This window comes from Furipterus horrens, unplaced genomic scaffold, assembly GCF_987537825.1.
Source record: "Furipterus horrens unplaced genomic scaffold, mFurHor1.1.pri manual_scaffold_7, whole genome shotgun sequence".
In the NCBI taxonomy this organism is placed as follows: Eukaryota; Metazoa; Chordata; class Mammalia; order Chiroptera; family Furipteridae; genus Furipterus; species Furipterus horrens.
This window is the reverse complement of record NW_028327177.1, coordinates 22386022-22400208: the sequence shown is the minus strand read 5'-3', so window position 1 is coordinate 22400208 and position 14187 is coordinate 22386022. Positions and strand designations below refer to the sequence as shown.

General features: G+C 33.2%; 1 protein-coding gene across 7 annotated transcripts in view; it reads left to right on the top strand.

Moving 5' to 3' along the window:
* The window catches only part of OXR1 (oxidation resistance 1), a 363374-nt gene that overhangs the window by 322708 nt on the left and 26479 nt on the right, over window positions 1-14187 (top strand). For all 7 annotated transcript variants that reach the window (XM_090283450.1, XM_090283452.1, XM_090283448.1 and 4 more), the window contains 3 exons: window positions 3942-4126; window positions 7152-7906; window positions 10908-11076. In XM_090283450.1, coding sequence (XP_090139576.1) covers window positions 3942-4126; window positions 7152-7906; window positions 10908-11076 — 1109 coding nt within the window. The remainder of the gene's footprint in view (window positions 1-3941; window positions 4127-7151; window positions 7907-10907; window positions 11077-14187) is intronic.

The window sequence follows — 14187 nt, the reverse complement described above, 5'->3', positions numbered from 1 at the left end:
GTAGAATATTTTTAAAAGCTGATATAAAATGACTACTCCTGGGCACTCTTTGAAGTGCTAACTCTTGCAAAGTTAGTATAACACACAAGAAGATAACTGCCATTTATTGAGTACCTACTGTATGCCAGAAACTAATTTTTGGTGTCTTAATAATTTTATCAACTCATACTAATCCTGCGCAATAGGTAGTCCTATTTCTTTTTCACAGGAAAAAAGTATATATCAGAAAGGGTTAATATGCCCAAGTCTCCATCATGGCTAGAATCCACACTGAGTTTGAATCTGTGTTATATACCACACATTTCTGCTTTACTAAGCAAAGCATATCACATCTGCAGAGGCAATATGGTAAAGTAACACAGAGTTGGAAAACATTGCAAAGAATGTCTTCTTTGGCCCATGGAATATTTAGAGTGTTTTAGTTTCTAAACATTTGGGGATTTTTTAAAATATCTTCGGTTACTGAGTTCTAATATTATTCCATATGGTTAGAGAACATGCTACTTTTTGAAGACTTGATATAGGACTTATTATATGGTCAAGAATGTGGTATATGTTGATAAATATTACATGTGCACTTGAAATTGATGTGTATTCTGCTGTTATTGGGAGGATTATTCTATAAATGTCAATTAATTCCAGTTGAGTGATAGTGTTGTTCTTCTGTTTCCCTACTGTTTCCCTTTCTGTCCTATCAGTTATTGACAGGAGGGTGTTGAAATAATCTCACGATAGTTATCTATTTCTCCTTCCATATCTGTTTTTGTTTTGTGCATTTTGAAACTTTGCCATTAGGCGTAAAGATGTTTAAGATTATTATATTGTCTTGATGAATTGATTTGTTTCGCTATTCTTGGTAATTAATATTCTTGCAATGAAATATACTTTGTGGATACTTCAGATCCCTTTAGATTAGTGCTAACATGGTTTATCTCTTTTGTTGTTTTACTTTTGGCCTGTGCTTTTATATTTAAAATGGGTTTCCATACCTTACGTTAGAATTCACTCTGTGCTGCACATTCTGTGTGTGGGCTTACACAAGTAATGACATCTACCCACCGTTACAGTGCCATAGAGAACAGTTTCATTACCCTAAAAAGCCTCTGTGCTCTGCCTGGTCAGTTCCCTCGCTCAATCCCTGAAAACTACCAGTCTTTTACTGTATAGTTTTGCCTTTTCCATAGTGTCCTATAGTTAGAATCATGTAGTATGATTGTATGATTTCAGATTGTCTTTCACTTAGCAGTATTCATTTAAGAATCCTCCACGTCTTTTGTGACTCGACAGCTGTCTTTTTTTTTTTTTTTTTAAACAATTACTGAACAGTAATTCATTGTGTGGATTTTTGAATTCATCAGCTGAAGGACAATTGTTTGTTTCCAAATTTGGACACATATGAAAACAGCTGCTGTAAACATTCACAGGCAGGTTTTTTTGTGTAGACATGTTTAGCTTTGTGAGAAAACCCCAAAATGTCTTCCAAAGTGGTTGTACCATTTTGTGTTCCCAAAAGCAGTCAGTACCGGCTGACTGTTGCTGCACACCTTCACTAGCACTCACCGTTGTCAGTGTTTAGATTTTAGCCATGCCAATCGGTCGTTAATGGTGATTCATTGTTTTAACTTGCATTTTCCTAATGACTTATGAAATTGAGCCTGTTTTCATAATGTTATTTGCTATCCTTTATTTTTGACCATTTCTTTGTATTTGAAAGATCTTTTCATTGAGCATAGAATTTTGGATTGACAAGAGTTTTTTCTCAGAATTTTAAAGATGTTTCTTTCAGAAGGCTACTGTTTTCCAGCTTGCATTGTTTCTAAAGATACGTCTTCTGTAGGTTTTATATTTGGTGTTCTGTATAAAACATAGTATTTTCTTCTAGTTGCATTTAAGATGGTCTGTTTTTGAGCAATTTGATTATGATATGCCTTGTTATATTTTTATTTTTTTGCTTAAGATTGATGTAGCTTCTTGAATACATGAGTTTATAGTTTTCCTCAAATTTATAACCTTTTTGGCCAAATACCTTCAAATACTTTTTTCTTTCCCACTCTCCTTTCTTCACTGGGAGCTCAAATTACGCATGTTTAGACATCTCAGTGTTGTCTCTCATAGCTTCAGTGGTACTTTGCTCTCTTTTTTTTTCATTGTTTTGAACAGTTTAAATTACTATATCTTTATGTTCTATCTAGCGTATTTTTCATCTATAAGTTCAGAGTGGGTCATCTTCGTGGACCCTATTTAGCTTGCACAATCTTCTGCATTCTTGAATATATGGAGTATCACGGTATTCTTACATTGTTTATACTCTACTCTTTATTATCTATTTCTTGGATTATACCCAGCAATGCAAGTGTTCCTACAACACACTTTACCATCTCTCATTGGCTTGAGTTGCCATTGATCCAGGAATACAAACTGATGTATGTAAATCTACTTAAAATATTAATCGGAGGATGATTAAGTGATACTTAAGAGGCCCATAGTCTGTCTGAACAAAAAGAAATGCAATTCATAGTTTCAGATTGATTCCCTTTCCCTCACCAAAGTGCTTGTGTGCATATATTTTTCTCTCCAATATTGCATAGTTATGGTGAATGATAAGCATATTATCTTGAACATTTGCAATAACTTTTTTTCTACTTGTGATTAGGTGACCATTTTTAGTAGGATTTTCTTTTTTTACTTTATTATTTTTAAAGGTAGTTTTATGTCCTTAAAGTTAAACCAAGTGAATTCACAGAGCTGAGTATGGAATTGGAAGGTGGGTGTAGTACCAAATCAAACAGGATTTAAGTCTTTTTCTTTTTCTTATTAGCTTCAGAAAAAACACAAGACAACTTTGAAGAAACTAGTTGGTGTGTTTTTAGAATTTTGTCTGACTCTTCATTTTTATACTTATAGGATATAGTGAAATGGGATTAAGTTATTGTGTAGTTGGCACTTGAGTTGAAGTGATTATATAGTTTGTTACTTGGATGTGGAGGGTTTATAGTAACAGCACAGACTGCCTGGCTTTTGAATCTTGTTCTACCTCTTATTAGCTAGCTGTGTTACTATTTTAGGACAAGTTGCCCAGTCTCTCTCAACCTTAATTTTCTCATACGTATACTCATCTCAGAGCTGATCTTGATGATCAAATGAACAGCAATGTATATAAAGTGTGATACATACAAAGCATTCAGTACATTAGCTAATATTATTGGGATTGGCTTCTTATGGATTTTAGTTTGCTCCTTGTGAAATGAGAGGATTGGACTCTAGCATCACTATTTGTCTGAATATATTTCAAATTTCATAGCTTTTATAATTAAGATAAAAATGATTGTGGTATACCTTGGAGGTCATCTAATCTACCTGATTCTATAGATTAAAAAACTGAGGCCCAGGGGCTTTGCTTGCTGCCCAAGGTCACATGCCTAGGTGATAGCAGTATCAAGTGAAGCAGATTTTTTACAAAATATTTTAAAAGAGTTTATACTCTTTTCCTTTTCTAATGGATTGAATCGTCAGCATTATTTATTAAACTTGCATTGAATACATAAAACTGTATTTGGTGGCTCTAGTGAGGGAACAACACAGGACGCAGTGCGAAAGTCAGTGCACAGCGTGACTCGTGCCTTCCAGGAGCTTATGGTCCATTCTCACATTACTGACGTTATCTTGCTGCTATAACTCAGTATTTTCCTGAGGCTGCAAATTGTATACCTGCCTTGGTTGTTTAAGAGTAAATATAATATTTTTTTCTCTGTTAACGAGGAGAACTTACTGGGAAAATGTGTGTTTTATTAACGTTTCCATGAGAATGCCTTAGTACTTGAATGTACTGCTTTTATATATAGTAGGTGGCTTAACATCAGATGAAAATTATTGAAAACAGCTAGAGTACTTTTTGAAAAGTTAAACTTTGAAGATTAAACATCATTTTCTTTTTATCTTAGGGCACAGTCAGTGGTGTGCTTCTAGTTACACCAAATAATATAATGTTTGATCCACATAAAACTGACCCTTTGGTTCAAGAGAATGGCTGTGAGGATTATGGGATCATGTGTCCAATGGAAGAGGTGATGTCAGCTGCAATGTACAAAGAAATTTTGGATAGCAAAATAAAGGAATCCTTACCCATGTAAGAGTGTTTTTTATACTCCTTTGCAGTTTTATTGCGTTTAGATAGTTGACCCTAGTCTAATACTCTGAAGTATTTTTATTAGTTTCATTTTAGCTGCTTTTCATTTTATTAATAAGGAAACAAAAATATATATAGTTTTGAAAAGATTATTCTCAATGCACTTAGAATAGATAGGAATTGTTTTAGGTTTATGTTTGTATATTTGGTCAGAAAACTGGATATTTAAAAGTAACCTATAGTACTAGTTTAATACAATGTTTACCAGCTTTTTTTGTTCAGACATAGCATTCAGAATTATAAATTATTTATATGAGTAATTCAGGGTACTATAAGCAATCAAAGGTAGCTTTTAAATTTTTCTTAGAAGAGCCTGAAGAATCGGGTAGGATTTGGGGAGGCCATGTGAACAAAAACCTGACATTGCTGTAGGCAGAGTGGCTTTGTGCTTTTTGTTTATTGATTTATATGTTTGCATCCTTCTTTCTCAGAAAAGTGTAAAATACAGGGAAGAAGATCCAAAAATTGCACAGTTACAAAGCATTAATCTTGTGTCAGGGGATGTGTGCTTATCTGATTGTGATTCAGGTAGCACAGATGTGAGACTACAGGTCAGCAGAGTCTTTGCACGTAATGTGCATGACCAAAGGAATGACCAGACAGAAAGGGGAGAAATAAGAAATAAAAGGAGCTAAAAGATAAGTATACAAAGAAGGAAAGAAGTAGAAAGGAAGGAAATTGATATATAATAGACAAGAACTACTCCCCCTTTCCTTCATGCATGACTCTGCCAACAATTTAAAAACTGGCCTCACTATAACTGACTCTGAAATATATATCCCTGTATTAGCCCACAGGGATGATGAAGGCTGTTTTAAAGTTAATCTTGTGGAATAGAACTACTTACAAAGGAGAAGACCAAATTATTTTTGTTTGTGAGGCAAACTACATGAGTTGTTAAGATACCTGTGGAGAATAAAATTCCTTATTCAAAATGTCTTCATTACACCTTTCACTCACTAGATATTATTTTGGCTTGATAAACTCATCTTTAAAGGTGGGTAATTCCTAGGATATCCTCTAATGTCAGTTATTTTTATAGATCGTTCAAAGTCAGTTTCAGCAAATAAGGATTATTGGAGAGGGTGGAGGGATGAGACCAAAGTGAAGGAGGGAAGGATTAATTTTAGAGAAACAAGATTATATATGTACATGTATATATTGTCAGTCATTGGTAAGATTAACTTTCTGTTGCCCTGCTTGTCCGTTTGCATAGTGGTATTTTGGGATACTCTTATGCTGAGTGATCCGTCATTATTGTACAAGGATGCTGTAGGGCTTCTTGTCTTGCAGATCACTGTTTTGCCATTCAGAATGTGACCTGGAAAGACCATGCATTTGACCTAAACATTGTTTTTTAATTTCTTCAGAAAGAAATAACATTCAGTTCTTCCTTATGAATTGATTTAAAAACAGTGTTTGTGACAAATCATATAAATGAAGTGGTTTTTCAGAGTAATGTCATGCATGACAAAAATGAAGTATAAGATTTGATTGGTTTTCTTTTGCCTTAAACTGCTTGGGAAGTTGATTTTAAAGGTATTGTTTTGAAACTATATTGAGCAGTAGAAGCATCATTGGCATTAATAAATATTTAGTCTTTTGGGATATTAACTCCGAAGGTTACAGCATTTATATAGATATATATCCTGTTAGGTTTGTTACTTAACTCTTATCTAAGGGTCTCATTAAATGTACATGTACATTTTCTCAGAACTTTGTCAAGTTCCAAGACCTCTGTACAGTGTAGGGAAGAAGTAGGTTTACAGTTGTTCATATGGAAAATAATACAATAATTAATAAATAATGATATAAGAATAAACACCTTTGCATGCTCACAACTGTAAACCTACTTTTGCCCAACCCTGTATGCAGGTTGAGTGGACCACCAGTAGATGACACTGTTACATATTTTATAGCACAGATTAAATTGTGTTTTTTAAACGGTGAATCAGATATGAGAAGCAGAGATATGAATTGGACTTCAACTAATTAATACATTTTGTGGAATTTTTCCTATCGTTATAAAAATTATGCATAATCATTCTAGAAAATTTGAAAAATACCTAAAGGTGACTAGGAAGAAGGGAGTTCTCGGCTTCACCATCCAGAGACAGCCAATTATTTTTGTGTTGAGTTACTTCTCAGTGTTTTGTATTTTCACGCTTGCATAAATGTTAATAGTTTTTCTGCTGAGAACTCATGCAGTTTTCATGTATCACAAACTATTTCGAACTGTCATTTTAAATTGCGGAGTTGTATTTCATGCTATAAATGTTTGTACTACCTCCTTCAAGAACTTAAACTTAACTTTTGAAATTACTACTTCCATATACAAATGCCATTAAACATGGAAACCTAGATGCAATTAAAAACCATTCAGCTATCTAATATCTAATTCCTCTAGTTGAACAAGTTCTCTTAGAGTTTTTACTAAGAATTGTTGCTGGTAGCCTGAAGAATTCCTGTAAGTACTTTTGCCTCAGTTCTACTCAGGTTGGTTTTCAGCTTTGCATTTGAGCTCTATATTTTAGTTTAATCTCTATTTAAATGGAAATAAGCACTGTGTGTGTGCATGTGTGTGTAATATCAATCAATGTCTTCCTTTATTAAGGCATTTAAATTTTAATCAAAATTTTACCTAAGCTTATTTTTTCATATGCTATCAATGAATACATTTTAACTTAGAATTTTGCTTCACCTAAAACTTATTATCTTCTCTTCAGGTAGATTAATTCAGGAAATCTTATATTGATGTTTTCCATATTTTAAGCAATTGATACAAAAGCTTGACTATTACGTGGTCTATATGAGTAAGTCAAAATTTGTGAAATGCTGTTAAGAGATGTATGCTACCTCCTTTTAGAAAAGCCTATTTTGGAATATTAATTTAGTGGTAAATTTGTAGAAAATAAAAGACTACAACTTAAAAAGTCTAATAACTTATAATTTTGTTTACTGACAGAGAACTAGATCAGTTATCAGGAAGGGACTTCTGCCATTTAAAGAAAATGACAAGAAGTAATACTGATGAAATAGACTCAAGAATCCGTGATGCAGGTAATGATAGTGCCAGCACTGCTCCTAGGAGCACCGAGGAGTCTCTTTCTGAAGACGTGTTCACAGAATCAGAACTCTCTCCTGCACGGGAGGAGCTTGTCTCTTCAGATGAGCTGCGACAAGGTAAATGGTCTGGTGCGTCATCAGAGTCTGTGCAAACTGTCAGTCAGAGTGGAGGAGGATGTTTGGCAGTCATATCAGCGTCTACTACTACTCCTGATCAGTTAAAATCTGATTCTGGACATTCTACAAATGAAGTTGGGGCTCTTTCTCTTAAAACTGATTTAAATAATCTTGAAATCGCCACTAAGGAAGGAGATCAGCCTACAGATAATATTCTAGAAATATCAGGCCCTAAAGAAGAATGCATAAGTGTTAAAAGGAATGCAGACCAGGATTTTCTTAGTGAGAATTCACTACACCAAGAAGAGGATGAAAAAGAAAGTCTACCTTGTGGGAAAGCAGCAGAATTCAAACAAAAGCAAACTGTCAAAAGGAAACAAGGAAAGGAACAAAACCAGGACTCAGAGACAGAGGTAGAAGAGCTCCGGAAACTCTGGAAAACCCATACTATGCAACAAACGAAGCAGCAAAGGGAAAATATGCAACAGGTGTCACAAAAAGAAATTAAGCCTAAAGTAGCAACTGTTGATATAGAAGGTAAGTGTTAGAGAGGATATAGAGTTCATATTATTGCATTTTGTGTGCCTCTGTCCTTGCCGCCTCAAAAGATGCTCTGTCGTAGGCTGTCTGCAAATGACCTAGTGGCCCTTGACTGCCGTTTCACTGGGGCCAAGTATAATAGTCTCTGGTTTCTACTCGTTTGACTTTTCTCATCCCACAGGTGATTACACATATAGTGAACATTTTTCACCATGTTTAAACATTCCCAACTTAACCGCACTCTATTCTTAAACAATTTACTTCTTGAAAATGCATATAAGCTCTGTAATAACTGATTTCTCCTTTTTTTTTTTTTTTTTTTTTTTTTTGAGTTCTTGGCATGTTATCTCATTAAAATGTCTTTTCTCATTGCACATACAATATCGTGATTGCAGTTTGTAGTTGACAAAATTGTAATCCCATCTTTTTTTAAAAAAGTGTGATTAGGCATGAAAATCTGTTTTTTTAATTCTTCCAAGTATCTAGAAGTTCTGTTATTGTCTGATTAAATGCTTTCCTTTAGAAAGCAGCACTAAAGATAAATTAAAACACCACTTTCATTTTCAGTTTTGTTTTTGGGAACTAATGAAAATTACAGAAATAGCCTTTTATTTCTCATATACAGTCTTTCTGCTTAATAGGTGAATGGACTGCAGCTCAGGTAGCTTAGGTAGCATTTCTTACAGTCTATTGGAACAGTGATCCAGGCCAGTCCAGTTTATATATGAAGTTTTCTTTCATTATATTTTTTAATTCAAATATTTTATTGTTAAACATGAAATGAAATTTACCATTTTAACCATTTTTAAATGTAAAATTCAGTCACAGTAAGTACCTTCACATTGTTGTACAGCTATCACCACCATCCATTTCCAAAGCTTTTCATATTTCCAAAATGAACCTGTATCCATTAAACAAAAAATATTCTCCCCATTCCCAGCTCCCGGAAACCACCATTCTACTTTTTGTCTCTAAGTACCTCATATAAGTGGAGTCATATAATATCCGTCCTTTTGTTTGTTGCTTATTTACCATACCTAATGCCTGCAGGTTTTATCTGTGTTGTAACGTGTCAGAATTTCCTTCCTTTTTAAAGTTGAATAATGTTCCATTATGCATATCATGTTTTCTTGATTGATTTATTAACGGACATTTGTGTTGTTTCAACCTTCTGGCTTTTGTTAACAGGGCTGCTGTAAACATTGGGGTACAAACATTTGTTTGAGCCGTTCCTTTCAGTTTTGGGGGGGTATATACCCAAAAATGAATTTTCTGGATTTAATGGTAATTCTGTGTTTAATTTTTTGAGTGACTGCTAAACTGTTTTCCACAGTGGCTGCACCATTTGACGTTTCCATCAGCAATACACAATGGTTTGGTTTAGTTCTTAAAATACTGATTTTCTTTCTATCATCTTAGATACTCTGAAGACCTAAGGTTTATATTCAGCAGATTCCAAGAAAATCATTTACTCAAAGCAAATTCTATAAAAGATTGAATATTTCTTCCTTTGTAATATCTTTTTCTTTACTCAGAACTAATGAACATCCATTAAACATGATTTTTTTTAAATGTAGAGAATTTTACAAAATTCATAAAACATTACCTGGAATTCATCACCTAGAAATGATCATTATTAATATTTGGTATATTTATGTTTTATCTTTGGTGTGTTATGTATATATTCATACATATATAAAACTGATATTTGTATGTATACATATATATTCTTAATATAAAATCAAGATTATGCTGTACATAGTGTTGTATTTCGCTTTTTTCACTTAAAATTTTATGCCATGAATGTTTTCACATTTCCATATTGTTAAGATGTTTTCTATCTTTGATGCTGTAAAGAACGCTGGCATGAATATCTTTATTGGTACCTTTGTGTCTGATGGTTGCCTTATACTTCGCATCTTTGAAAAAGATAAGGTGTTCTGCTTAAACCAATATTGTGGTAGACTTCTTTCATGTAGTGCGTTTGTTGGAATGCAGGGTTTGGATGGGGAGAGGCTCTATTATGACAAAATACTGAGAGGAGAAAAGCTGGTAGATGTGTTCAGATAGGTAGCTCCAATCATTGCCTTTCGGTTTCTTCCCTTTTCGAGGGGGTGAGGGTATGTGGTAACTAATTTTAAGTAACTTAAGAGTCTATTATAGGGAATATTCAAAGTTTATGATTTGAATGACATCTATAATATAAAATATTTAATAATAAGTATAAAACTGGAATATAACTGTGGGGAAAATGATAAGTTCATTTTTTTAACCATATGCAAATACTTAGGCTTAAGATTATTTGCCTTTCACAATGTTGTGCAGAAAAAAGCCATAGCTATTACCCAGATTTTCTGAGTATAACTATGTGTTTCCTCCACACTATGATGCCTTTGTAAGCTAATTAATGTCCAGATTCCTAAATTCAGCCTTTTTGTCAGACCCTTAATACCTTATGTCAGAATCTCTGGTTGGGGGATTTAATGATAATTCAGGCTTAATAAACTGTCCAAACAGATGGCTGTTGATTATTTTTATCACACTAATATGTATATAAAAGCTTTAGAAACTTTTAAATTAAATTTTTGTCTGTAGCAACCATATTAAAGTAACCTTTAAAAATTCTACAAACTTATTTGGTTATTATTCTAGAAAGCTGATAGAGAATGTGCAGAAAACTGTATTTTTATACGTAATTATTTTAGTGTGGTTATTACAAACAAAAACTTGTCAAGAGTTCCTGAAACTTTCACATTTTTCCTCATATCCTTGGATATAATTTCAGTTTTTAATGTGGCTGATAGTTCATTGATCTTGTTGTATCTATACCTTTGATGGAAAAAATATAAGTTACTTAAGAGAATTCACCCAAGTGTCAACAAATTGTAGTAGTATTCTGTAATTATTTGTCAGAAGTGTGGAGATAAGCATTATGTAATTTAAATTATTTAAGCATGGTATATAAGAATTAAATAAACACTGTTTGTCTCAATTCTAGGTTCTGCACTTTTAAAAGAAAAGAGAAGGCATCGATTACATAAATTCTTGTGTCTCAGAGTTGGAAAGCCAATGAGAAAAACATTTGTGTCCCAAGCGAGTGCAACAATGCAACAGTATGCACAGAGAGATAAGAAACATGAATATTGGTTTGCTGTGCCGCAGGAAAGGTAAAACACACACGTACACACACACACACACACAGCTGAAACTTAAAAACATTATCGAGATCCTTCTAATTAAAAGTATTTTCTGTGTTGTTTAACACCATTTACAAGTACTTCTGAAACATAATTTATGATTAAAACCTGACAAATCTGTTCAAAATAATTTAGCTCCTATTTTATATTCTTTTAATTTACTCCATTTCAAATGTTACTCTTTGTTGTGATGTTATGCAAAAAATGTGAACATATACTTAGTTTTAGTAGTAAAGAAACTTACTTAAAATGCCTTAAAGCAAAAAGGTTCATCAAAATATTAACTGGTATGACCCCTACCTCCTGGCAGGTAATGATGTATAATCCCTTTTTTTAAATCTCCGGTACTTAACTGAATATCTGCTATATACATAGCACTGTTATATTGATTTTAACAATAAATCTAGTAGAATCTAAACATCATAACAATTTGCTCTCTACCATTATCCATTTAAAAACTACTTGAATGTGCTCTTTTTTAACAGAATTTACATCCTTACTTTTTCTCTTCGAACTTGTATTTCTATTACACCTCCTCATAGAATCTTATACTAAGGTACTATGTTTTTATTCCCTATTATATATTTGTTGCAACAGATCACATACACTTACACATTTGTGTGTGTGTGTATACATACTGAAATTACATGTATTTTTAAATTTTCTGTGACTATTGTTCATGCCCTACATGCAGTCTAACAAGTGGTCTGCCTTAGTTTAATGCATGCTGGCAGAAAACACAAGAGTCCCAACAAAAGCGGTAGTCAGAGTACCAACATTGGCATGAGTTCTTTGAGCCTCAGTTCTCAGAGTGTGATGTGAAGACCAGGTGACAGACGCATTATGCCATGGGTTGTATGACAGAAGAGGAACCATAAATTTAGGGAACCTAAACCTTTTATAATGTACAGTATGCATGGGTACCCTTTGCTCCAGAGTAAGGTACTATTTCTGCCTTCTAAGACTATGCTATGCTATGCTATGTTTCCTGTGTTAACATACTTGAAAAGATAGGGCTGAACAAAGATAATCAGTACTTCTCCTCACAAGACATGCAGAAATCCAAGAGAAAATTATCTATACAGACTACGTTATTCCAAATGTTAACTAAATCTATAAAAAATGTTATTAGTTATTAATAACACATTGATTATAGCAACATAAATTATAAATTTTCATAATTATTACACATAAAATAACACAGGAGATGTCTTAATAAAATAGATGGGCCTTTCTCACAGTTAATTTATGTATTCATTGATGAATGTTGTTTATTGAAAGGATGAGATAAGATTCAGCCCGTCAGTTCTACCTACTCCCCTCTCTTTTTTCTTTTAGGTACTGAGAAGCTTTGTTTACCAAAAAAAAAAAAAAAGTCTATGAGGCTGCAGAGTATTATTATAATAATGTCATTCAATTATTGAAACATTTTTCTATGTATATTCCAAAAATTACTTAATCTTCTTTTATCAAAATTCTGTTTAGTGATAATCAGTGAACAACTTCATTGAAAACTTCAGTTTTATAGTAACAATTGAATTAGAAACTACCTGATATGCAAAAAAAGATGTATAACGCAGTCTTTAGAATCTTTTCCTGTCTTAATACCAACTTTGGAGGACCTAGAAGTTTTTAAGAGCATGTACCATTATAAAGTTTTGGATAGATGAGGATATGCTTCTTCTTCTTCTTCTTCCCCTTCCTCTTCTTCTTCTTCCCCTTCCTCCTCTTCTTCTTCCTCTTCCTCTTCTTCCTCTTCCTCTCTTTCTCCTTCTCCTCCTCCTTCTTTTTTTAAATAAGATAGAAAAGGATGCTTTAGTGAAAGCAGAGAACAGGGGCTGTGTTAAGATATCATTACCACACTTTTCAAGCAGATTAGTATGAGTGAGGAGTAACATTTAGAAAAAAAAGACAAAGAAATTGATTCCCTTAGATCCATCTTAAGTGTTTGTGTACCTCTCGGCAAGTCTGTTGCTCTGAAAACTACTGGTTTGGGGGATACAATGATAAAATTTTTCCTCCTCCTACTCAAATATACAGTGCAATGTGTACATTCAACAAAATGTGATTAGAGTGATTTAAAAATATGGTATGTAATGCATAATTCAGAAATACCTCAATGGAACAGAGCCAGTTCATGGTTTTCCAGAAAAATTAAGATGACCACAATGAAAATTTAAACTACAGGCATTTCTTAGAGGTATTGCAGGTTCAGTTCCTAACTATTGTAATAAAGTAAATACTGCAATAAAATGAATTTCACAGTAAAGCAAGTCTCAGAGCATGTAAAAATTATGTCACGCTATACTAGAGTGTTAAGTGTGCAATAGCACTGTGTATTAAAAAATGTACATACCCTAATGTAAAAATGCTCTATTGGTAAAAATTGCTAACCACCTGAACCTTCAGTGAGTCTTTTTGCTGGTAAACTGTCTTGCCTTGGTGCTAATGGCTGCTTATGGATGGTGGTTCCCGAATTTGGGGTGATTGGCAATTAGTTAAAATAAGACAAGAATGAAGTTTGCCACATTAATTGACTCTTCCTTTCACAAGCAGTTTCTCTGTAGCATACATTGCTGATTGGTAGTATTTTACCCACAGTATAACTTCTTTCAAAATGGGGCCCAATTTATGAAGATTGCTGTTTTGGTAGAGGCAAATTTCTGAAATTGGAACTAAGCACGCTTTTAATTATGGTAGCTGTCACCTATGAGGTACTTTAAAAATATCTAAATTGGAAGCAATTTCCAGAACCATTGTTATTGATTGGTATATGGTAGTTGAGAGTTTTGTTATCAAATTTAATTTCCATGCTAATTCAAGTCAAGAAAACAATTATTTGAAATATGTATTTGACACTCAGATATGTTTATTTGGGTTTTTATTTTGTAGCAGCAGGCTTTACTATTAAATCATCTGTCTCTGAACCAATAATACATTGTGTGTTCTTGGTATCATTTAAAAGTTATACATATTAAATTTCTGTTAACTTGGAAAAATTCTAATATCCAGGTTTCAGATAGGCAATTTGTAAATTGTTTACTTGTATTTTAGATAATTAGATCATTGTGTGAATGATGT